At 39.0% G+C, this 26,344-nt stretch overlaps 1 protein-coding gene across 1 annotated transcript; it reads left to right on the top strand.

The window, feature by feature from the left end:
* Window positions 1-1,404: 1,404 nt before the first annotated feature.
* eif4eb (eukaryotic translation initiation factor 4eb) lies at window positions 1,405-25,733 on the top strand. Its single transcript, XM_060851303.1, has 7 exons — window positions 1,405-1,484; window positions 9,261-9,367; window positions 11,681-11,776; window positions 17,047-17,110; window positions 19,884-19,997; window positions 20,515-20,654; window positions 24,604-25,733. Exons 1-7 carry the CDS (start codon window positions 1,467-1,469, stop codon window positions 24,716-24,718), a joined length of 654 nt encoding a protein of 217 aa, XP_060707286.1. The 5' UTR covers window positions 1,405-1,466; the 3' UTR covers window positions 24,719-25,733.
* The last annotated feature ends 611 nt before the right edge of the window (window positions 25,734-26,344 follow it).

Raw genomic sequence — 26,344 nt, 5'->3', positions numbered from 1 at the left:
GGAGGAAACCCACGCAGACACGGGGAGAATGTGCAAACTCCAGTCAGTCGTCTGAGTCGGGAATTGAACCCGGGTCTCTGGCGCTGTGAGGCAGCAGTGCTAACCACTGTGCCACCGTGCCACCGTAGTTGCGGAGGGATGGTTCTTTGCGTGGTGGTGGTGTCTGTCAGTGGCAGAAATGGTGGGAGATGACGCAATGTATATGAGGTTGGTGGGGTGGGAGGTGAAAACCGGTGGGGGGGGAGTTCTGTTGCAGTTGGAGGGATGGGGTTTGAGGGCGGAGGTGCGGGAAATTGATGAGATGCACTGGAGGGTATAATCAATCACGTGGGATGGGAAATTGCAGTCTTTAAAGAAGGAGGCCATCTGGTGTGTTCTGTGGAGGAACCGGTTCTCCTGGGAGCAGATGCGGCGGAGGAATTGGGGAATAAGGGATAGCATTTTTAATGGACGCAGGATGTGGCAAGGTGTAATCCACGTAGCTGAGGGAGTTGGTGGGTTTGTAGAAGATGTCAGTGGTGAGTTGGGCACTGTTGTTGGAGATGGAGAGGTCCAGAAAGAGGAGGGAGGAGTCTGAGATGGTCCAGGTGAACCTAAGGAAGGGGTGGAATGTGTTGGTGAAGTTGATGAACTGTTCAACTTCGTGTGGGAGCATGAGGTGGCACCGATGCAGCCATCAATGTAGCGGAGGACAAGGTAGGTGTAACTATGGAAGATGGACTGTTCCACGTCGCTGACAAAGAGTCAGGCATGAAAATGTGTTGCTGGAAAAGCGCAGCAGGTCAGGCAGCATCCCAGGAGCAGGAGAATCGACATTTCGGGCATGAGCCCTTCTTGCGCTTTTCCAGCAACACATTTTCAGCTCTGATCTCCAGCATCTGCAGTCCTCACTTTCTCCTAAAAGAGACAGGCATAGCTGGGTGGGTGCCTATGGCTACCCCTTTTGTCTGGAGGAAGTGGGAGGATTCAAAGGAGAAATCATTGAGGGTAAGGACCAGTTTCAGCTGGAGCACTTCACCATGAGTTGGATGGAAAGGGGTGGACTGCACTCACGGGGGGCGTGGTTTGAGTGGAATGGGGGCGCGGTTTTGGGTGACGATGGGCGGAGCGCAATGTGGGCGTGACTTGGCTGAAACATGGGCGTGGTTTGAATGGGAAGGGCGGGGCGAATCGAAAAGGGCATGGGCCTGCCTTGAGTGGGCGTGGTTATGAGTGGAAGGGGCGTGGCAGGTGTGGAAGTGGGCGGTTTGAGTCACCTTTTCTTTCAAAATGGGAGACGGCGCGCGAACGCATCACGTGAGCCTGTGCCATGTGTGTGTCGGGGGGAGAGGGAGGCGGTTGCGCGCTCCCGTGAGGGGGGGGTGGGGTTGGGATTTGGAGGGCGGGGCTCAGCCGGCGGGGCCGGCACCACGTGACCCGGGTCGCTTCAATCGGTGGGTGCGCTCGAGGCTGGAGTCAGACACAAGATGGCGACCGTGGAGTCGGTGAGTGACATTTACCTCAGGAGTGGGCAGCTGAGGCAGCAACAGAGACGGACACCCCGAGAACGGGAGGAGGGGCACGGACGGGGGGGGGGGGGGGGGGGCTAGGCGTAATTAACGGACGTCAACCGTCCGGCGGAGAGGGAATGTTGGGGGTTGGGGGACAAAACCTCGAATCCATGTCCACACATACACACGCATAGGGGCCCGGCAGCAGCAGCATGGCGCTCTGTTTGTGCAGCTGGCGGCTGGAGCCAGGCCCCGCTCAGATCCAACCTGGCCCCACCATTCATTCTCTCAGCCGGTCAGTGAAGGTGATCCTTTCTCCTCATCTTCGGCTGACACTTCTTATGTATCTGTGTGTGTTGGTGGCGGTGAGGGGAGGAGGAGGGTGACCCACTAGTCTTTCACCTTCACCCCCCCCCCCCCATGTCCCTATACTTTACATCTTCCACCAATCTTCTTTCTTTAGTCCGTCCCATCTTTCCTTCTTTCTCGCAACCCCGCTCCTCAAAAAGAAGGGAGGAGAAGCTGAATACCCTTGTCCCCCATCCGCTGTTGCCATTGTTTTCTTTTAAAATTTGTCAGTTTTTCTGAGTGGATGTTACTTAAAGTCACTACCTGTAGCATCGCTTGTTCTTCATTCAAAGTCGATAGAAGTCGTAAAGGAGAACGCGTTTCCCCTCCCCAGTGTCTCAAATGAATTTCTGAATTATAATTGAGATCTTTATAAAAATGCGTTAAAGGCTCAGGACTATACTCTCAACAATGCTATTCCACCATTTTTGAACTTCTGATTCTTTCTCACGTGTTGATCTTCTTTTGTCTTTCCAGTCATTTTAAGTATAAAATTGTTTAGAAATGAAAATTGGGGATGGTGTACATCTTTGGCCCATGTTCATCTCTGAGAACAGCCATTTACAGTGTAATATTAACAGCTGATGGGGCAGCTATCCAGACCAACAGATGGTAAAATGAGATCTACCACTTAGATTATTAACCTTTCACTTACTTTTATTATGTTGTTCATATTCATCTATGGCTCAGTAGCCAAACAACGAATATGATTTTGATTCTCCCTGTGCTTTTAAATGTTCTGAATGAATCCTTTAATCTGTTTTTTTAAAAAGCTTGATATTTGAAAATTTACTTGAATTTTATAGCTTTATAATATTGAAAGAAGATGATCTTAGGGTGGCATGATGGCTCAGTGGTTAGCACTGCAGCCTCACAGTGCCAGGGACCTTGGTTCGATTGTCTGTGTGGAGTTTGCACATTCTCCGCATGTCTGCATGGGTTTCTTCTGGGTGCTTCGGTTTCCTCCCACAATCCAAAGATGTGCAAGTTAGATGAATTGCCCGTGCTAAATTTCCTAGAGTGTTCAGGGATGTGCAGGTGAGCTGCATTAGTCAGGGGTAAATGTAGAGTAATAGCGTAGGGGAATGGAGGTTGAGAGTGTGGTGCTGGAAAAGCACAGCAGGTCAGGCAGCATCCGAGGAGTATGAGATTCGATGTTTCCGGAATAAGCCCTTCGTCAGGAATGAGGCTTGTCCTTTGGGTTACTCTTCGGAGGGTCGGTGTGGACTTGTTGGCCGAAGGGCCTCTTTCCACACCACGGATTCTATGAATACAGCATAATCTTAAATGTAACTGTAAGGTTTTACTTTTGGCTGTACGGAAACATCTCAAAGTTCTCTCACTGTAAGGAATCATTGTAATCATAATGCAGAAAACTGAGTTGTGTTGCAGCTTCTGATTAGAGAAGCTATCACTGAAAAGAGCATTGCCTGCACAAAATACTCCCTATACTTAAAAATGCCATTTTTTTGTGCCATGTTACTTTTATTAGGCTGTTGTAGATTATACTATCAGCTTGCACATTTTCCATCACCAAGGTTCAATAACATAGCCTGAAGACAATATGCTAAAGGGGAGAAAATTTCACGTTCAGTGGTGGAACTCCATTTGTATTAATGTGGAACAAGGCAGAATGAGTTGATTATTTCCTATACAATTGAATGGCCACCAGTGCTTGCTTGCATGATGTAAATATGGTGAATGGTTACTTAGCTAAGATACTAAGGCTTGCTGGTGTCAATGGAACTGTAGCTCAGCGTGAATCTTGGGTAAGTGGAAATTTGAGAAATCACTGGGTACATGGTGACTTCCTAGTTATGTCAATGGGCTAGTAGTCCAGAGACCCAGACTAATACTCTAGGGACATAAATTCAAAACCCATCATAACAGGTGATGGAATTTGAATTCAGTTAAAGTCTCAGCAATGATGACAATGTAACTCATTGATTATCAGAAGAACCCATCTAGTTCATGAATGTCGTTTAGGGAGGAAAATCTGCCATCCTTACTGGCCTGGCCAACATGTGACTTTGGACCCACAGCAGTATGATTGATTTTTAACAGTCCTCTGAAATGATTCTGAATTCGAGGACAATTTGGAATGGAGCAATAAATGCTGAATTTGCCACTGATGCCAACATCCTGTTAATAAATTAAGGTGTGACTAAACTTCCCTTTTTGGAAATTGTAAAGCCCAAAAACATTCTTTAACTCAATGCATTTTGATTCAAATAATGTAATTCAAATATGAATTGTGCTATATGTGGAGATTTCTGTGACTTCATATCTTCCTGTGCATCATACCATCTCATCCCATCCCTAATTTCTAATGCAGGAAAATGTACTTTGCTTCTCAGTACCTCATTTGGTGTTTGAATGTTTGTACATTTAAGTTATAATTGAATAAGAAAATACTTCCAAGTTTTCCTTTGTTGTTTTGATTGACTTTAATGTGAGGCAAAAATAGTGTTTTAGAAGTAATAGTAGTCAAATAATATTCAAGTTTGACTACTGACAGGTGGAAGTAGTAAAGTAGTTGTACAAAGAATGAACTGGGATTAAGTTCTACCTGCTACAGAGGTGTGTCATAACATCTCTGAATAGGTTTAATAGAAAAGAAAGTGTATCTGGGTCTCTATTCTGCGGTAGCAAGGAAAAACGTATACAAATAAGGAAAGGGTTCTTGTGATGCAAGGCTTGTGTCCCTTCCTCTGGATTGGGATACCTGTATTTAAGTCCCACCTGCTCCAGAGTTGTGTGATAACACCTTTGAACAGGTTATTTATTTAATATAATAAAGGAGGCATAGTCTAGACAGTGAAACTGTGGTTGTACTATAGTAACATTCAGACAAATAAAATGGGAAAAACACTAACTGGCTTTGTAAACCTACTTTGTCCAGAGCTCGGTGCAATGTTGTTGTTGTGCTCCAACTTAGGGAGAAAGAAAAATACTGTGGAAGTTCCTTTCCAACCCTCTAAAGCAATTGAAAGTAATCCTGCAGTAACTTGATTCCTCTATTTCAAGCCACTTTGCAAGCTATCTTATAACTTGGTGTCCTCTTGTCTCAGGAACTTGTCCAGTTTCTCTTGGAGAACTGCAAGAAATCCAAACTCACTCGGCCTTTGATATTCTATTTCAGAAAGCTGTGGTGCTCTGTGATGAGAAATACTTCCCAGTATTTCCCCTAATTTCTAATCACTTTATAATTATGCCCTTTTAATTCTTCCATCGTTTTGCTTCCTAAATAACTAAGGCAGATGGAAAGAATTTATCACTTCCATCACTTTAAGGTCCTAAATATGTCTTCTAATCCCACTTGTAAATCTTTAAACAAAACAGCCTTAACGCCAGAGTTTATTTTGATGACTGAGCTATATAGCAATGCCATCTTGTCAATTCTTGCTCCACTCCAAGGACTTGCAGGACATAATTTAGGCTGATATGTCAGTGCAGTATCTGTTGATGCTACATTGTCAGAGATATCATCATTTCGATAAGAATTTCAACTAAGCCTCAGTCTGCTGCATGGATGTATACTTTTAAGAAAACTCTGGCATGATTTGAAGAGCAGTGAGGTTTTTCTGAGACCAGGGTCAATAGCCATCCCTTTTGATATCAGCCAAAGAAATGTTACGAACCTCATTTAGATTTTGCTGTGCTGATGTGTTGCTGCATTTGCATATAAAAAAACTACTCATTGCTATGAAATGGCCCTATGGCACAAATGTGATAATAGACCTTGATTTTCATGAACCAATTTAAAGTTACTCTATTTATCATGGGCTGTCTTTTTGAAGGCCTTGTGTGATTTCTGATGAAATTCCAGGTGCATGTAAGTACCGTAGAAAAATCCATTAAAAATAATTTGTTATAGTGTGTAAAGAATATTTTTTGTGCTTCAATTAATCATTTGATACTCATACTCGTTTAAGTGTCTCGCTTTACTTTTGCTGCTTTTGGTTTTCACTGTAAATAATGTCTAGTAGCTAATTACATTGACTTTTATAATTTTACTATTCATTTCGTCTTGCCACAAGCTTCATGAAATTTTAGTCTGCATCAACAAATTTATCCTGCACACGTTTTTGATCAGCTGAGAAGTTGGACCAAATTCATACACTTTGATTGTAATGTTTTTCTGTATGTAAAGAATGCCACATTTACACTTGTTAATTTATGAGGTATGTATTCAGATAATGAAACTTGTTTGTCTATTTGGGTTTCCTTAGCTTTGGATTTAATACATTACGCATTCATGTCAGTTAGCTCAGTGGCAGCATTCTTTGTGCCTGACTTAGAATATAATTGATTAAAATCCCATTCTAAAGAGTCAAAAATCTTGTTGAGGTGACAGTCCAGGGTGGTACTGTGGGTGTGCTGCACTTCTGGAGCTGATTTGATTTTAAACTGTTCAGTTCAATGGTAGGTCTTGTGACACCATTCATGAGCAGGATTGCCATTGTTTGTTGTTGTTTCCAATATGTATTTTGTTTTACCATATTAAAAATACACACACAAATTGCTTTTTCATTACATCTACTACACGGTTCTCCTGGTTTTGTTCCTTGTGGATTTGCCTTGTTTCCAAAGCTTTAACATGTCATTAGTATTCTTTCCCAAGAACAATAGTTTCCAAAAGAAACGTCCGTATAGATTTAATTCGAACTTCTCCACAAATTTCCGTTTTGCATTTTTACATTTTTCTGAATATCTAAATGGCACTGAATTAAATCATACATGTAAAAAGTGAACAAATGAAAAGTGAACAATTTTACTACATGTTCCTTTTTCACAGGTAGTTTGCCACATAGTTTTTGAACTGTAGCTAATGACATGCTTATTGAAATGCGAATTTTTACTGTGGACTCAGCCCAATATGTAAATGTATCTGCAATTGCTCTAAAACCTAGTTTTAGGAATTTTGCCTTTGTGCAAGGAAATGGGTATATTGAGGTTTAAGTCGTGGACAGAAATGGTAGATACGAATAGTTCAGATGTTCATACTCGTGAATAATGTTATCACACCCTTCCTAAAGACTGTGATAATTGTGCAGCAAATTTTGCAATATGCCACAGCTCTGGCATTAACTGAACAATAAATGTTTAGTTGCAGTGCTCTATGCAAATCAGAGTTAGGGGCAACCATACTAAAATAAAGCAATCCACCCTAAATGTCATATGTTATGCATGTTTCTTGGAACTTTAGCTGGACTCAGCACATTGAAATCTAAATTCCCCTTCTGCTCCTGGCAGTTTTGTATATTGCTGCTCATTAGTTTAGCAGGCATGTGAAATGTTGAGCATAGCATTATGACTTAGTGAAAAGGTGAAGCCTCCTATTATGAACCCCTCATTGCATGGAAGAGTCCCAAGCCTTACAAATGAACTTTGCAAATGATGTAGCTCGAAAACTAGTGGTCACCTAACCCCTCTTTTATAAAGGGTTTCGCGTGGCGATTAAAGACTTTTTGCTGCGTGAGCCAGTTTGTACTCTGTCCATCCTGTGCGTAATATAGTAGTACTTGATAAACCAGCCCCTTCAAACTTTACATCAATTCTCCATGCAGAAGCTTGCTCGTTTGCACTTCAAGTTCTAAATTTCTGGAAACCAGTGGTACGTATCTCACCCGTCTACAAACCACATGGGATTCTCTGTCTGGTGTGCGCTTTCTCTCCCTTTGCTCAAAAAACCTGTAGTTTTGGCTCTTTTCTCTGATTTAATGAAAAGACCTGAATAGATAAATATTGTTTGTATCAGCCTTAGAGGCTTCTGTGCACTGAATTGTCTCATGAGTTGAAGAACATCTTTGCCTCCTATCATTCTTTTTCTTGCTCACATTCTATGTCGTATTGTTAGCTATTCTTTACTGTGGCCCCATCTCTACATCAGGCACTCCTAATGTTTTCATTTTCTAATTGGAGTTTTCAAATCTTAATGCTTTCTACCCAAAGCCCAGAGCCACAGAACCAAATATGAAGCTCCAGCTGCAATCAAGAAGTTCATCATCCACTAGAGTTTAAACCTAGGGTCACCAGGCATGGATGTCCTCTGCCTATTCCTGACTATTCACTAGGCAATTCAAAGAACTTTGTGGAGTTTCAGTATTAATCTAGTCACAAGCAATAGTTTGCGTGTTACAATTATTCTTTCCGAATGCAACGCATAAAACATGCATGCTGCTTTTAAAAGATTAAAAAAAATGCAGACTTGTCTCTCCCATTGGGAAATGTTTTACTGGGATAACTCCAGCACTCCCATGTGAAATTAGACCCTGACAGTCTGTGGACTGTTTGACTGTGGATCTTCATCCTGAGCTCACTAAATATTCACCCAAGTGACGTGAACATATTTTGGCGTCATGTGCAAACTTGGAGGTCTAGTGAAGCAGATTACTGCAGATTACAATGGGATCTTGATCAAATGGGCCAATGGGCTGAGGTGTGGCACATGGAGTTTAATTTAGATAAATGCAAGGTGCTGCATTTTGGGACAGCAAATATTAGCAGGACTTATACACTTAATGGTAAGGTCCTGATGTGTGTTGCTGAAAAAAAGAGACCTTGGAGTGCAGGTTCATAGCTCCTTGTAAGTGGAGTCGCAGGTAGATAGGAGAGTGAAGAAGATATATGGTATGTTTTCCTTCATTGGTCAGAGTATTGAGTACAGGAGTTGGGAGGTCATATTGCGACTGTACAGGACATTGGATAGGCCACTTTTGGAATATGCATGCAGTTCTGGTCTCCTTCCTATTGGAAGGATGTTGTGGAATTTAAAAGGGTTCAGAAAAGATTTACAAGGATGTTGCCAGGGTTGGAGGATTTGAGCTATAGGGAGCAGCTGAATTGGCTGGGGCTGTTTTCCCTGGAGCGTTGGAGGCTAAAGGGTGACCTTTAGAGTTGTATAAAATCATGAGGGGTATCGATATGATAAATAGACAAAGTATTTTCCCTTGAGCGGGGGAGTTCAGAACTTGATGGCATAGGTTTAAGGGTGAGAGGGGAATGATATAAGAGACTAAAGTGGCAACTTTTCACACAGAGGGTGGTGAATGTGTGGAATGAACTGCCAGAGGAGGTGGTAAAGGATAGTACAGTTGCAACATTTAAAAGGCATCTAGATAGGTATATGAATAGGAAAGGTATGGAGGGGTATGGCCAGGTGCTGGCAAGTGGGACTAGATTGGGTTGGGATAGCTGGTCAGCATGGATGAGTTGGACCGAAGGATCTGTTTCCGTGCTGTACATCTCTATGACTCTTTGAGCACTTTCCAGCAGGAACTGCAAGGTCAGTTGTTGGAGCTAAATATTGTTTGCTGTTGATGTATCCAATTTGCACAATATTAACCATTTATTGTAATGTAATCATATCCAGTTAAATTTGTGTATTTAGGATTTCTGGCCATAATTTCTCTTCTGCAGGAAACCACTACACAATCGCAATCTTCAGAAGAAGAAAGTAAAACTGAGACAGCAAGTCCAGAAATAGTGAAGCCTGAACACTATATAAAGCATCCATTACAAAATAGGTAAAAGAATAACAACAAAACATTTGATGGTTTTCATTGTTGACTTAATTAACAAGTCCCTGTAGCTGCTAACTGTTCACAGTATGTTTACACAATCATTTATGTAGTGTTGGAATGGTGAAGAATGCTACTACACATTCAATTCCATTAAGTTTAAAGTGGCAGCAACTTGGAGTGCATGGCAAATCCAAACTCCTCCCTGTTTCCCATATAATATTTACATGGAGATGGACTGTAGAAAGCTTCAGAACAGAGAGATTTGGAAGTCCTCGAGCATAAATCACAAAACATAGCATTTAAATCCAGTGGATAATAGGAAAAGCAAATGAAGTGTTGACCTTTGTTTGAAAGGGAATGGAGTATAAAAATATAGAAATCTTGTTAAGGCACTAGTTAGACTGCAGCTGGAAAATTGAACATTTTTTCAGTCCTTTATGTCAGGAAAGGTGCACTGACAGCTGAGGCAGTCCAGAGAAGGTTCATAAGGCTGATACAGGGTATGGAGAGATTGTCTTTTTTGAGCAGAGATTGACGAGATTGGGCTTTTACTCATTGGAAGATTAGAAAAATGAAAGAGAACATTATTGAAACATATAGGTTCCCGGGAGTTGACAGGGTAGATGTAGAAATGTTATTTCACCATGTGGAAGAGTATTTGATTGGAGGCCATGATATTAGCATGAGGAGTCACACATTTATGATGGATGAGGAATTTCTTCTCTGAAAGTTGTAAATCTGTGGAAGTTTATACTGCAGAGGGCTGTTGAATCTGGGGTCTTTAAAGTATGTTCAATGCTGCAGTAGACAGATTTTCAATCTGTAAGGAAGTCAAAGGTTTTGAGGGAAGAAAATCAGGAAAGTGTAGTTGAGGATTATTAGATCAGCCATGGTCTCATTGAATGGCAGAGTAGACTGATGGGCTGAATGGCCTAGTTTTGCTCCTATGTCGTCTCATTAAAAGACAATATTCTGTCTTAACTTGCATCTCATTGGTTTGAGACCAATTATAAAAAGCTATTCTTTCCTAAACACAGTTTGGCAAAGCTCTCGTGGACTTCTAAATTTGGCACTCAACTTTAAGTCTTTTTTTAAAAGATGATGATTTCTTGAACATTTTGAGAGTAATTAGATCCAGGACACAGACATATACTATTATGATTTTATTTAGCCAGTCCTAAAATTGATGGACTCCTCTTTGTACAATTCTAAACTGAACTTCAAGCACATATTGATTGAGAAAGTCCAACATTGACCATATTTAGTGATTTTTTTTTAAAGTTAGAGGTGTGACATTTCATGCATTGAATAGAAAGAGAACTAGCAGAGAGTTGGAACCCATCAGTTTCCGACAAATTCTTTTTGGAATAATTTAAATGTTGACAGATTCCATTTGCCAGACTTTGTTGCGTCATTGAGTATACTTGAAGTGAAGTGGAAAACTTGAGTCTTAACAAGTATCGAATGTTGTACTAGTTTATGTAATAGTATATTTTTGGCAATTCTGAATTGATGGACCAAAGGGTCTCTTCTGTACTTTATAATTCTTCCTTCCTATTCTAACTTCTAGAAGCAAGTTCCACTTTGGAATCTCAACAAGGTACAGAATGTGCTGTAGTATTTAGAGGTTTTGTCTATTGGCTGAGATATAAAATCAAGTGCCCTGATAACTGGATCATAATGTTACTCAGAATAGCTCAAGAGTTCTTTTGGTGTCCTGATTGAGATTCCTCCTTTAATAACCAACACCAGAAACTGATTAATTTGCAATTTGCTGTTTGAATCTTTCTGCAAGTTGTCTGCCATATTTGCTTAAATAATAAGATTTACTTCTAAAGTAATGCATTAAGATATTCTGAGGAAGTGATCAGATCATATGGAAATACTATTTTATTCTGATAAATTTGCAGTGTTGGTTTGGTGTATAACTTGAATTGATTTGCTTAATCTCAATATGTTTCAGAAAATCCATTAGTGCAAATTATTATTTGAAATTTGGATTTTTCAACATATGCCAAATTTTACCAATATTAAACAAAATGAATATAAAGCATTTTGTTTAAAATGCACCTTATCCATGATTGGAAATTCTGTCTGCTACAAAGCCCAGAATTAATACTTTATAACTATTTATGATTGTTTGGAACAACAGTATTGATTTCTTAGGTCCTTCTATTTCAACTTTATTTATTTTAAAGATTTTTATTTTGTTTTTCCAATAGGGAAACCTTAATCTTAGCTTTCAGTAACATTAATTAAAATTGTTTCCAGATTTGTGTACTTTTCAATACTATGAATATATAATTTTTCTTGTAGATGGGCACTTTGGTTCTTCAAGAATGACAAAAATAAAACTTGGCAAGCAAATTTGCGTCTGATATCCAAATTTGATACAGTGGAAGATTTTTGGGCGTAAGTAAAGACAGAAAATAATAAACTGAGAAGTACCTTTTTATTATGGGCATGAAGGGATCTCTCCTCTGGTTTTCTGCATAACATGCAGCTTCCCTTGACAAAGAAACAAGAGAGATGATCAGTTCTGCAGATTCTTGCTGATGACTTATAAGTTAGAAGTGAGCATCCGGGAATATTTCTTCGCGTTCACAACATAATAAAATTGACAAAATGATTAGTTAGACAGAGGTGATAGTTAAAGGGTGGAGGAGACAAACTAATTTTGAAGGATTGAGAATAGAACCACAAAACGTAAACTGGGAGACGTTTTGACAGAGCATGGTAGAAACCAGGCAATCAATACAGTTTAAGAAAAATACATTCTCATTTAAATACTATGCAGAATGATATTTTCCAAAATACAAGAAGGATATTGAGCCCTGGATATAACATGTAAGTTTGATGTGAGGAATAAGAAGCTATACCTAACAGGAAAGACTGAGCAGATTGGGGAGGAAAAATAATGAGGGATAACCTGAAAGAAGGTTTCAAGATGATGAAAAACCAAAAGAACTGCGAGCGTCTGAAATCTGAAACAACAAATCTGGAAAAACACAGCAGATTTGACAGCATCTGTGGAGAGAAAGTAGAACATTTTGAATCCATTGTCCCTTCTTCAGAACAGCAATTTCTGTTTTTGTTTCAAGATTATGAAGTGGTTTGATTGTGTACTTGTAGATTAGATTAGACTTACAGTGTGGAAACAGGCCCTTCGGCCCAACAAGTCCACACCGACCCGCCGAAGCGCAACCCACCCATACCCCTACATTTACCCCTTACCTAACACTACGGGCAATTTAGCTTGGCCAATTCACCTGACCCGCACATCTTTGTGACTGTGGGAGGAAACCGGAGCACCCGGAGGAAACCCACACAGACCCACTCAGTCAGTCGCCTGAGTCGGGAATTGAACCCGGGTCTCCAGGCGCTGTGAGGCAGCAGTGCTAACCACTGTGCCACCGTGCCGCCCACAGAGAAGATGCTTCTATTTGAGGGGGAAATTAAAGTTCCAGGCCATAAAATTAAGGAGTTATTAATAGATCTAATAAGGAATCAGACAAATATTATGGATGCATTCAAAATAAACTTGGATAATTGCTTGGGTGAAAAGATGAAAAGATATGTTGATTGGATGTGATGAAGAGGCTCATATAGAATATAATTGTGTACAGGGATCACCTGAGCTGAATGGCCTCTTCCTCTGCTGCACATCCTTTGTAATCTCTGAGGCATTACTAATTTGCCACCATGTCTTACCCTCTTTATGCTGCGCAGCTTGTTTGAGTTTGGAAATTTGTAAAGAGACTAAGATTTTTTATTTGCATCAGGTGCAAAGAGTATGTATTTCAATTGCTAACATTTTGCTTTATATAAATGTAGCTTTTGGTTATATGCTTTTAACGTTATTTTCTTATTGGAAATTTCTGATCTTTGACAATTATTTTCTGCTCTTATGTACGTAAATTTAATTTTATTTCTTGATCATAACTTGCACAAAGCCTTAAGTTGCTAATTCTGGTTTGATAAAATTATTTTAGAAGGTAATTTGAGGACAAATGAAAATGGTAGTTACATAGGAAATTCATCATTTTTATCACCTAACTTTTAAGATTTTTTTTCTTAAGTTGATTATATGAAATGATTTAAGTTATACTGTGTATCCAATGCTGAGTTGTATATTGAGGTGAAGTTGCCTTGTACCATTGCCTGAAAACTCCTCAGTGATCCAATCCATCAGGTTTTTATTTGAAAGACAACAAGTATTGAATTGCATTATTCAGCATGTAGACAGACTATCTACTTGTGTACAACTTAGTGATAGCACCATGATGTAATGTTTGTCATTAATACAACTTTAGACGTCCATGCATCAATTTGACAGCACTGCCACTAATTTGACTAGTACTTTCTTGTTTCATTTTAACAATTGTACTATGAGTACAATATTTGCTTCCTATTTTAAAAAAGCACACATTTCAGAGGAACACAAGCCATCTAAAGAGCTGTACTAATGACATACATTGTGTTCAGTTTCTATAAGCATCTCACATGGAAAATGTTTCACATCTATTGTATAAATGGTTGCACCCTCTTCTTGATTAACATGTATTTATTTATTCTAAATGCTTTCAATTTTCTTTTCCTTTCCAGAATTTTTAATGGTTCTGAGAGAAACCATGATCAGTGTTCAGATTTGATGTTTAGTATTCCTTGACAATTTTTCCTGACACCATCTGGGACCATAGGTTGGAAAGTGTTGAACTCTCCCCACATGATAGGGTAGAATTCTGACTGAGGTTGACACCGAGTGCATGAACTGTTTCTAGTGGCTGATCCTAATCTGGACTGTGACATCATCCTCATAATTCCTAGTTTGCAAAATCTGATCCCAGATCTGCAAGGCTCCATGCTGGATTTATTTATTACTTTATTCATTGCTGGTTGACTCTGGACTATTTTGGAGTATGGATGTCGATGCTTGTGAAGATGTAGATTGATAAACTTAACCACGATTGTACTAACATTGATTGAAATTGTGAGGCTATGCATCTTAGAAGAATGGAGGTGTGGACTATTTTCTAAATGGGCATGGACTTTGGAAATCAGAGGCACAAAGGGTCTTGAGAGTCCTAGTTCAGGATTCTCCTAAGGTTAACATGCAGTTAGGAAAGCAGATGCAATGATAGCATTCATTTCAAGAGGGCTACAATACAAGGGCAGAAATACACTATTCAAGTTGTATAAAGTTCTGGCCAGACTACTTTTGGAATATTGAGAGCAGCTATGGGCCCTGCATTGAAGGAAGGATGTGCTGGCATCAGAAGCTTATAGAATCCTAAGAGGCTTTAATTGAGCATATGTGGAGAAGATATTCTCCTCGTAGGGGAGACTAGGTCCCGAGAGCATAGCCTCAGAGTCATGGAACAACCCTTTAGAGCTGAGAGGAGGAGGAATTTCGTCAGCCAGGTGATAGTGAATCTATGGAGCTCATTGCCATTTTGGGTATTTAAGAAAGAGCTAGATAGATTCTTGCTTGGTAAGGGGACCAAGGATTACAGGGAGAAGGCAGGAGAATGGGGTTGTGAAGCATATTATCCATGATCGAATAGCAGGGTAGACTTGATTGACTTGCTTCTGTCTTAGGAACTAATAATAGGATTTGTATTCTGTACTTTTCACTGATACCTCAGATGTGATATTCATGTTACTAAGCACCACAGGTTTGTCAGCATTGCATCCTGCAAAAGTACACATTGATTTATGCACTCATGTGTTGTCTGCCTTGGTTAGAGCAATCTTTTGCACAATACTTCTTAAATACATTGGAAAGCTTTTTCTGCTTCAATTTTCTCCAATAGAATTTGGTTGTTTCCATACACACCTGATCTGAATTTGAAATCACTTATTTCAGATTTTTGAAAATGGAAAACAACTTTTAAATTAATAAGAGTGGATCTCACCCTTTCTGGGTCACGAGTTTCAGTTTATTTCATTTTTGTTAATAGTTCTTGGCATCGATGATCAACCATCTCAGTCTATAGACTTGCTAGCTTTCTCAGCATGCTGATCTGTTCATTCTTGGGCTGGGACCTTGGTTGCCTATATTCATTTGTCTTGGGCTTCAAAGTCAAAGTGGAAAAATTCTACCTTCTAACTTGCTGTCTTGCTGAAGGGAAGTATGACTCATTAACAAGAAACAGCCAGTAAATTGGGTGAAATGCTTCAATCAATCTGCTTCTTTTGAAGGTGTTTTATGAAACACTTTACTGAAGATTAATAAATTGGGTCAATAAATCACCCTGTTCTACTTAATAGGGCAGAATTAATCTGGTAAGTTAGGTCAGTTCTATTTTTGATCTGAATGCTAGAATGTGAGGCACCCCATTAGAATGCTTGTGTTGCCAAGCTAACATAACTGAAAAATTCTGCATAAGCAGAACTTTACATTTACATAATGCTCGTTACCTTTCCCTAGTCAATTGTAATGCTGGTTGGAAAATCCCAAGGCTTTACAAACTCCTGAGCAGGCAGAGTTTACTGCCATTGGTTATCATCCCAGCGTATTAATAAGCCTCCTGCGACACCACTAGATCCTACAATCCTCATGTTCCAAGACTCTGGTCCAACAACTAATGTATAACCCTCAGATAAAATCCGCGGTACAACAAGGTATTCCGAAAGCTTTCATTTTGTTTGTAAATATTGAAAACTGCCACATAATGCACTGTCAGATCTTGCAAGCTGTGTTCAAATAGAATCCTTCCAGTGTGGAAGCACGCCATTTAGACCATCGAGTCCACACTGAACCTCAGAAGACCAACCCATCGTATCCCTGTAACTGTGCATTTTTCCATGGCTAACCCACCTAGCCTGAACATAATGGGCAATTTTGCATGGCAAGTCCTAACCTGCACATCTTTGGACTGTATGAGGAAACCAGAGTACCCAGAGGAAACCTGTACAGGCATGGGAGAATATGCAAGCTCCACACAGACAATTGCCTGAGATTGGAATCAAACCTGGAGCCAGAGTTCACAGTGCTAACCACTGAGACACCATGCCGCCCCCATAGGCTGATGTGGTTCATTGATTCAGATTAGATAGCAGAATGGCCTTTCAAACCGATTTGATTTGGTTAAAAAAACCCTGCATTTTTGGGAGAAGTCCAACAAAGCCATTAGTGCTTAGTTAAAAAGTCTTTTACTAAGAAATTTATTTTAATATCACTTTTTGGAGGTGAAAGGAATCCACTGATCTCCCGTCATCTTCCTAATAGCCACCCTTTGATTTTATTGTTGGCAGTAACATTTGTAGCAGTTCTTGGTTAGCCATTTGAGTTTTTGAAGAACCTCATTGTTTATCAAAAGCTTGCTTCCATTCGTGGTTATCTTAAAAGGACCTCACTTAGCTGAAGAATTTGCTTAAGCTGGGGTATATAATTTTGAGTCATGGAAGAGCAAAGTATTTTGATTTTAACAGACCAAATCAAGAAATGTTTATACATGTGTGGAATTTAGCCTTTTGGGGAATGAAGGGAAAATTTGTAGACTAGGAGTCACGTAAGCAGTAAATAGTTCAATCAATAACGCTCAGCATGCACAGATATGTAATGCAGAAAACAAAGCTAGTTTCTCTCCTGAGTATTGTATTTCACAATGGTCCATTAATGCAACATTTTTGCATCCTGAATTCTGACTAATCCTTTTTTTCTTTTCTCCATCTCACAGTCTTTATAATCATATCCAACTCTGTAGTAATTTAATATCAGGCTGCGATTACTCTCTCTTTAAGGTAAGATGATCTTTATGCTTTAAAAGATTTGAATTTCCCTTTTTCTGGTTATGTATTGACAAAAATATCTAAACGACTAGTTAACTGGGGGGATAAAAGTCTTTTGGCTAATTACATTGCTCAGCATTCCATTTCATAGATCATATTTACTAACTTGAAAGTCATTATGTATTTATTATTGGCAAAATATTTCTTTTCACTGTTGCTTTTCTTGCATCAACAATAAATTAATTTTCACCAATTTTTTTGCGGACCAACATTGTAGCCTTTTCTCCAACTTCTCTCATTTTCTGGCCAAACTTTCCTACAGCATTCATTAATTAAATGCTTCCTGCGTGGTCCTATTACTGTTCATTTTGGAGTGAAGTGAGGAGAACGAGATTTGTATGAGAGTCAAAACCGAGATGTAACTAAGACTCCTTTGTTCTGGAATGCATTACATCTGATATCGACTGCACTTGTGTTGAAAGCTGCTGTGCTGAATAGTAACTGTGGAAATGAAAATCAATTCTCTTTAAATATACTTCAAATTTTATTTTGTGTTCTTACGTTACTTTTGGTCAATAATCTCTCTGAATTTTTGATTCAGTATTAGGTAATACATAACCATCTGTTTTGGTCCAAACTTTTAAAAAAGGCAGTTTTTATGTAAAGAAATAGCAGTGAGTGGGGTAGTGAACCTCATGATTTAACAAATGCCCCTTAAGCATGGATTATTGCAGCAGAGACCATGTAGGATGTTCTCCTACTTTCTGTATTAAACAATAAAGATATTCTTGAATATTACATTTAACATAAATCATGTTGGATTTATTTATAAATAAAATGTTACACAGAAGCAGTAAGATACAGCAAAATACTAGTTAGTTGACACTTCCTGAATCATTCCTCCTTCCTTTAATGACCTATAAGTCCTAATCGTGGGCATGCTTCTTGGACTGCATGAGTGAAATTTTTCAAATTACTTGATGTATGTAGGCAACATAATGTTCATGTCCACCTACAGACTCCCAGCCCAATTTTAACTCATTCAATATCTATTCCCTTATACAGTTAACATCTGGCTCCAATGATCAATTCTAGTAATTGAACTGAAGTGTATGTCTACTACATTATCCAAACCAAAACATCTCTCAATATAGAGATAAAGGAATAAGCAAGACATAGAGCATTTGAAACAAATAATCTAAATACATTTAAGAGGAAGCTTGATAAGGTGATGGGTTGGAAGGAGACCCAAACATGCATGTCATTGTGAACCTGCAAGCCTATGGCCTGTTTCTATGTTCATACTTTTAATCAGCCTGTTCATACATGTTATGACACAGCTGTGGGGCAGGTAAGACTTGAGCCCAGGCTTTCCAGCCCAGAGCTATCTCACCACAAGAGCATGTGTTCATACTTATAAGATATCTTCAGACCAAACTACTTATTACTTTGGCTAGGTTCAGTGTTGTAAATATTGTATCTTTAAATGTCCCTTGAAAGTGGAGGCAGTTGTACTTTTATGCTTTTCTCACAATTGGAGCCATTCATGTTTCTGTTTAGAAGTTTAACTGGGAATTTTTATTGACAATGGACAGAAAAGCAATTTGATGAGCAAACAGAATCTAATTTATTGTGGTCAGTCTACAGCTCAGAGACCTTGTGGGTCGCTTTGCTCTACATTTCTATTTTTTAAAAGTTTAATTGAGAAAGATGGCTTCTGCCTTACACCAGCAACAATTTATGATGGAAACGTAAGTTAAGATTAGATTAGGTTAGATTCACTACTGTGTGGAAACAGGCCCTTTGGCCCAACAAGTCTACACCGACCCTCTGAAGTAACCCACCCAGGCCCATTTCCCTCTGACTAATGCACCGAACACTATGGGCAATTTAACATGGCCAATTCACCTGATCTGCACAACTTTGGACTGTGGGAGGAAACTGGAGCACCTGGAGGAAACCCACGCAACACGGGGAGGGTGTGGAGACTGCACACTGACAGTCGCCTGAGGCCACAATCGAACCTGGGACCCTGGTGCTGAGAGGCAGCAGTGCAAACCACTGAGCCACTGTGATGCCCTAAAACATAAGTGTTTTTTTTTAAAAATCCTAAGGTGGTATGCATGAGCATTACTAAAGAAATTTTGATATTGAGCCACATAAGGGCATATTAAGCCAGATGACAAAAAAGCATGGTCAAAAGTATGTATAAAGAGTACTATTGAAAAAGGAAATAGAGATGTTTCAGAGCTTGGCAACCAAATGCTCCAGCGGTAGTTGCTGTGCTATTAAAATCATTTAGAAATGCACCTGCCCATATAACTATTGTCATCTATAATAATCAAGTCTCCCTAGTAATGAAACGTACCAAATCTAATTTCCAAAATATTAAGGCTTTTTTGATTCAGAATTATAGCAGAGAGTGTTGCAAAGAAAATAGTTAAAAATCACACAACGCCAGGTTATAGTCCAACAGGTTTATTTGGAAGCACTAGCTTTTGAGGTGCTGCCTCTTCAGGTGGTTGCAAATCATGACAAAGAAAATAACCAGCCAGAAAACTTGTATCTCGTACATACTAGCATATTGGATTACTAATGCATATGGAATAGACTACACCTGGATATTTATATCAATGGAATTTAAAATGTGCTCACTCAGGATATCCTATCAGCTGGTAGGGATCAATTTTAATTTGGGAGAAAATTAACCTTCCATCAGCAAATTGTATTCTTATGCTTGAATTTTGTTTCATGTGAAATAGTGAGTTCCCTGTTTTCTGTGTAGGATGGTATTGAACCTATGTGGGAAGATGAAAAAAACAAACGAGGAGGGAGATGGTTGCTCACCCTTTCTAAACAACAAAGAAAAACAGATCTGGATCGTATTTGGCTAGAAACTGTAAGTATCCTGCCTTTATCTAGAATTGTCCAGTTTATTTTTTTTTAAACTCTACACACTGTAGCTCCTGCACTCTGGGTTTTGTAATACTCCCTTGCCCTCTACATTACATTGGGAGTTTGCCTACATCATAACAGTAACCAATATACCCTAAATAAAAGCTATCAAATGCTGGAGCCAAGTTAAGCCCAGCTAGATCCTAGAAACAGCAGTTTGATTCATGGTCAGATAATCTGTTTGTTTGAATTATTAAACATTGGGGGAATGGCCCTGTTCCTGTTCAGAATTGTGCAGTAGGATTTTTATTTTACTTGGATGGTGGGCAGATGGGCTTTGATTTTACATCTTATCCTATAGATACTTCTTAAAGCCCAAAAGATAAACTATTTCAAATGAATAAGTTTTTGAATTTTTTTTGAAGTACTTTTGTTTTCAACTTGCAAATCTAGTACTACAATTCACTAATTCCTTTTTACCCTTTCTTTCTGCTCCCTCCTTTCCCTTCCCCAAAAAATAGCTACTGTGCCTTATAGGAGAAGCATTTGATGAACATAGTGACGACGCTTGTGGTGCAGTAGTTAATGTCAGAAACAAAGGTGACAAAATAGCAATATGGACTACTGATTGTGAAAATAGAGAATCTATCACATATATAGGGTAAGTGAGTCTCAAATTGACTGTTACCATTTTATCCTCTTGGCAGTTTTCTCCGAGGTGGCATTCTGGAAGATTTTGTGTCACGAAACAGCATCTAAGCAAAGCAATGTTTTGCTTTTCTCCTTAACACTGAACTAAAGTTTAGGAGAGCTTTCTTTTTTAAACCACACAGCAGATTCAGCTTTGCCGCAGGCTTCTCTTTGCTTGTTGAAGATTAAGCAAAAAAATTGGAAATAAAAGGATGTCATTGTAAGTCAGTGTCTTACTGGAAAGAAAACATTGTGTCTTGGATCCTTCAAATCTGCCTTTTGGATTAATCTTCTGTCTATATTTCATTACTCTACACATTGCGCTGAATGGGTACAAATGCATTAAATGTGAGAGCTATTGTTGATAATGTTGATCATTATTTTTTTATTTAGCTGATCCAATCTCTGTGAATGTTGCTGTAATGTTGAGAATTACTGATTGAGAAGTTGGGAAAGCAATGGCCTAATGATTGCCTGAGTTTCTGGATTAATAATCTAGCAATGTTCTGGGCACCTGGGTTTGAATCTCACCGTGGCAGATGGTGTAATTTGAATTCAATAAAAAATAAATCTGGAATTAATAATCTACTGAATCTTTGATTTGTCAGAAAAACTCATCTGGTTCAGTAATGTCCTTACGGAAAGAAATCTACCATCCTCACGGAGTCAGGCTTGCATGTGACTGCAGACCTCCAGCAATATAATTGACCCTCAATTGCCCTCTGAAATGGCCATTCAGAAACAGGCAATAAATGTTGACTAGCCAGGGGTGCCGATATTCCATGAATTAAGTTTTTAAAAAACGCAGGCATATTCAGACATCACAAATTGGATGTAACCCCAGGAGATTGGAGCTAAACCTACAGGTAACATTGAGGATGTGCTGAACGTTTATCAAGGATAATGTGGATATGTCAAAAAGTGTTAGATATAGAAATGCACGATAGCCCAAATATAAAGGGTGGCAAAATAAGAACACTGACAAGGCAAGCTGGTGGGTAAGCGGTTGAAGACCTAGAAGATTAAGGGGATGTGTGCAAATAATCCTATAAATTTTAGTTTGGTTTATGTTAATTCTGTTAGCATAGAATGAATTGCTTATTATCACTTATATAAAAATGTATTTTAATGGTTTTGAAAACTACAAAATTGCTTATGAAATCATTGTTTAGTTTGATTCCTGTCTGCACATGGTGGAGTCACATGGTCAACATCGAATGAGATTTGCACAAGTTAATCAAAATCCTAAATTTCAGTGGTACTCCATTCATTTACAAATGACCCTGAACCACTTTATGACAGTACCAAAGGCAATTAATTATATTTTAACATTGTGTCAATGATTTGAGGGTGGCTTGATTGAGTTAATGCTGAACTCAAAGGCAACTAGGGACGGGCCTAAAATGCTGGCTAGCCAGCAATGCCCACATCCCACAAAAGAATGAAAAATAAATTTCCTGTTCTTCACAGGCAAAGCTTCCTCCTCAAAGAAGGAGGACCTCAAAAACCATTTGATTACTTGTAATCACGTACCTCAGTATAGTGAAAAGGTTGGTTTTGTGAGCAATGTAAGCAGATCATAGCAAGAAAGGACACCAAGATCTAAGGGTGATTAGAACAATTCATACAGGTTACACTACTCAGCAGATGCACAAAGCAAGATCAATATTATTTGAAGTTAGATAGTCCATTCGTCAGTTTAATAATGGCAGGGAAGAAGCTATTCTTGAACCTGTTGGTGTGTATGTTCAAGCTTCGAATCTTCTGTATCAATCCATGCAATCATTTGAAATCCCATAACACTGCTAGTAAAAGCACTCTACACTCTACACCAGTTTGATATCTTGATGCTACAATGACTGATTAACTTCAAGAATCACCAACTGCAACTTGGTGACTGAAACCATGAGGTCCACAAAACTCCCAACCACTTGAGAGTGGGTCAGTGAAGATATGGCCACTTGCTTAGAGTCATAGAGATATACAGCACGGAAACAGACCCTTCGGTACAAATCCTGCATGCCGACTAGATATCATAACCTAATCTAGTCCCGTTTGCCAGCACCTGGCCCACATCCCCCTAAACACTTCCTATTCATATATCCATCCTGATGCCTCTTTAATGTTGCAATTGTACCAGCCTCCTCCACTTCCTCTGGCAGCTCATTCCATACGTGCACCACTCTGTGTGAAGAATGTTGCCCCTTAGGTCCCTTTTATTTCTTTCCCCCCTCACCCTAAATCTATGCCCTCTAGTTCTGGACACCCCCACCCCAGGGAAAAGACCTTGTCTATGTATCCTGTCCATGCTCCTTATGACTTTATAAATCTCTATCAGATTACCCCTCGGCCTCCGATGCTCCAAGGACAACTGCCCCAACCTATTCAGCTTCTCCCCGTAGCTCAAATCCTCCAATCTTGGCAACATCCTTGTAAATCTTTTCTGAACCCTTTCAAGTTTCATAATATCCTTACAATAGGAAGGAGACCAGAATTGCACACACTATTCCAAAAGTGGCCTAACAAATGTCTGGTACAACCGCATCATGACCTCCAATATCCTATACTCAATGCTCTGACCAATAATGGAAAGCATACCAAAAGAAGCTTTCACTCCCTATCTATCTGCGACTCTGTGTCAAGGAACTATGAATCTGCACTCCAAGGTTTCTTTGTTCAGCAACACTCCTCTGGATCTTACCGTTAAGTGTATACGTTCTGCTCTGATGATTTGCTTTTCCAAAATGCAGCACCACGCATTTATCTAAATTTAAACTCTGTCTGCCACTCCTCAGTCCATTGGCCCAACTGGTCAAGATCCTGTTGTAATCTGAGGTAACCTCCTTCGCTGTCCACTGCACCTCCAACTTTGGTGTAATCTGCAAAATTACTTACTATACTTGCTATGTTCACATGAAAATCATTTTTATAAATGATAAAAAGTAGTGGACCCAGTACCGATTCTTGTGGCACGCCACTGGTCACTGGCCTCCAGTCTGAAAAGCAACCTTCCACCACCACCACCACCTGTCTTTCTACCTTTGAGCCAGTTCTGTATCCAAATGGCTGGTTCCCCCTGTATTCCATGAGCTCTAACCTTGCTAACTAGTCTCCCATGGTAACCTTGTCGATCTCCTTACTGAAGTCTATATAGAGCACGTCTACCGCTCTGCCCTCATCAATCCTCTTTGCTGCTAATTCAGAAAACTTATTCGGAGTTGAAGAGACATAATTTCCCATGCACAAAGCTATGCTGACTATCCCTAATCAGTTCTTGCCTTTCCAAATACATGTATATCCTGTCCCTCAGGATTGTCTCCAACAACTTGCCCACCACCGATGTCAGGGTCACCAGTCTATAGTTCCCTGGCTTTTCCATACCACCTTTTCCTCATGAGTGATACAGCACAAATTGAGACTGACTGTTGCAAGGCAAACCATATCCACATACTGAAACATGCCTGACACACGTATTCCTGGTGGTGTCATAACCATTCACACTACATCAGTCAAAGCCATTGAATGGATTGTTAATCTCAACATTCAACAATTATCGTTACCTGAGCTAAACAAATCAAAAAGGCGGCCATTTTCTGCCACTAAGAACTGCCTGCCTTGAGATTGAGCAGGTAATGTACACAAGCTAATTTTTGATGTTAAGCTGGAAGAGCTATGGGGAGGAGGGAAATGTCTGGTTTCTGTTTCTGGATTAAACCCATTTGATGGATCAGTACTGTCATTGCGCAAAGTTAATGTGATGAATATAACCGTGGAGGAAGCATGATGATGAATAGTTTGGAAGCAATAATTGGCTGGCTATTTACTTGGAAATCGTTTTATTATTTTGAAGGAAATGTTTTTAGCTCAACATGAATTATGAAAATATGCTAATTATTTGTGCTTTGCTGTGTTCGTAACAGGAGAATTTACAAGGAAAGGTTAGGACTTCCTCCTAAAGCAGTGATTGGCTACCAGTCCCATACAGACACTGCCACAAAAAGTGGATCTACAACCAAGAACAGGTATGTTGTTTGAGAAAGAAGGCATCAGTTGTATGCTCATCACTAGAAGACTGGACGCGTAAAGCAATCTACACTTCAAATTAAACCAAAGCTTCTAGTAAGCAGAGTGGGACTTCATTCTAATATTATACATAAGTCTGCAAGTTTTCAGTCCGTTTTCTATCTTTGACCTTGTTCAGTATTCTGTGAAATAACCCTTTCCCTTCAAAATGTTTTATGAATCTTTTGGTTCCAGAAATTTTCTGAAAATGTTTAAATATAACTTGTGAAGTGAAATATTTTAAAAAGCTGTAAGTTTTTGTTTTGGGAGATGAACAGTTTTCCTTATACTAAATACAGCACAATTCAATTTTTCTTTGATGGGATGGGGCTCATTTAAGCATTTAGTAATTTTGGAAGGGAAAGGGTTAAGAAGATCTTGTCCGAATGTTGTAGTACTTAGCAATTTAGTTCAGTTCTGACCCTTTTGTTTTGGGCAGCAAATAGATGATTTGCTGTAATCCGTGCTTGATGTTAGCTGTTAGGTTTAATTTATTCATTGATTTAAAATTTTAAAAAGCTCTAATATCAGCTTGGTTTAAATTAGATCATGAGATGTAATGCGTGTTTGGGACTGGACATATAGTTTTAAATTGGTAGTATTCAAAATTTGTCATGTGCATTACTTAATCCTACATTAATACAGAATTCACAGATTGATTTAAACTTTAACTTTGAACAAGCTTTTGCAGTTTAGTAGTGATTTTTACTTTTTGGGCAAGTGTGTGGGTTTCTCTTTAAAAAAAAGTGTATTTTGTTTTTTAAATTGCAATACAATAATTACATTCCTTGCTCGAGATGTTGAAATATATTGAAATCCTCTATATGTTTTGTATTGTTATGCTGTATTTTAAAACTTGTATCCTTAGAAGAATCTATTTTGCATTGGTTATAAAGGCTGAATTAGGAAAATGGTCCCAAAAAGTGAACGTATTAAAAGTGTAAAAACAAGAACTGTAAATAAAACTTGTACAGTGAAATTTCTTGCATTCAGTGGCTGTGGTCTCATTTAATCTTAAGTTGGTTACACAGTAACCCACATACTTATCAACAAAAGCTAGCTGGTTCAGGATTGAACAATATTGCATGCTACTTGTCACTAATTTAGTAGCTGGCAGTTGACTATTTTGTTGTCATCATCAATAGAAATCCATTTGTAATTCTATTTTGTCAACATTTTTAAAACTGGTTACTGTCTGTGCTGATCATTGGCTTCATTTTCATAAATTTAGTCTTTCTGTTTATGAAAAATGGTAGAAGCAGTTCTCAGCTTTTTGACATCAAGTGACTGAATGTGGTCTTCGTCACATCCAGATAATAACTTGCAATAAACTGCACATTCACAAAATTAATTTTTGTTAACCCCAAAGGATTGTTTGATGTAATAATAACTGTGATACTTGCTTAGAACGCAATAGCTGTTAGATCCTCATGTCAAAGACACTGCTTTTAAATGTGCCATCTCTTCCTTTTTGAAAATTTTGTTAACCCTGCTTCCTGTTTGTAGCTGAATGTTAAAGTATATATTTTTGATGTATTGTTGGGTCATTTTAATATGGTGAAAATTGTTTAGCCCTGATAGGTGGGTGGAGAAGCAAGC

Source organism: Hemiscyllium ocellatum, chromosome 36 (assembly GCF_020745735.1).
Source record: "Hemiscyllium ocellatum isolate sHemOce1 chromosome 36, sHemOce1.pat.X.cur, whole genome shotgun sequence".
NCBI lineage: Eukaryota > Metazoa > Chordata > Chondrichthyes > Orectolobiformes > Hemiscylliidae > Hemiscyllium > Hemiscyllium ocellatum.
Note: the sequence above shows the minus strand (reverse complement) of the source record. Positions and strands in the feature narration are given on the sequence as shown.

Coding starts and splice junctions, on each gene's coding strand:
- eif4eb (XM_060851303.1), top strand. Junction 19,998..20,514: donor ATCGTATTTGGCTAGAAACT/GTAAGTATCCTG, acceptor CCCAAAAAATAG/CTACTGTGCCTTATAGGAGA. Junction 20,655..24,603: donor GAATCTATCACATATATAGG/GTAAGTGAGTCT, acceptor TGTTCGTAACAG/GAGAATTTACAAGGAAAGGT.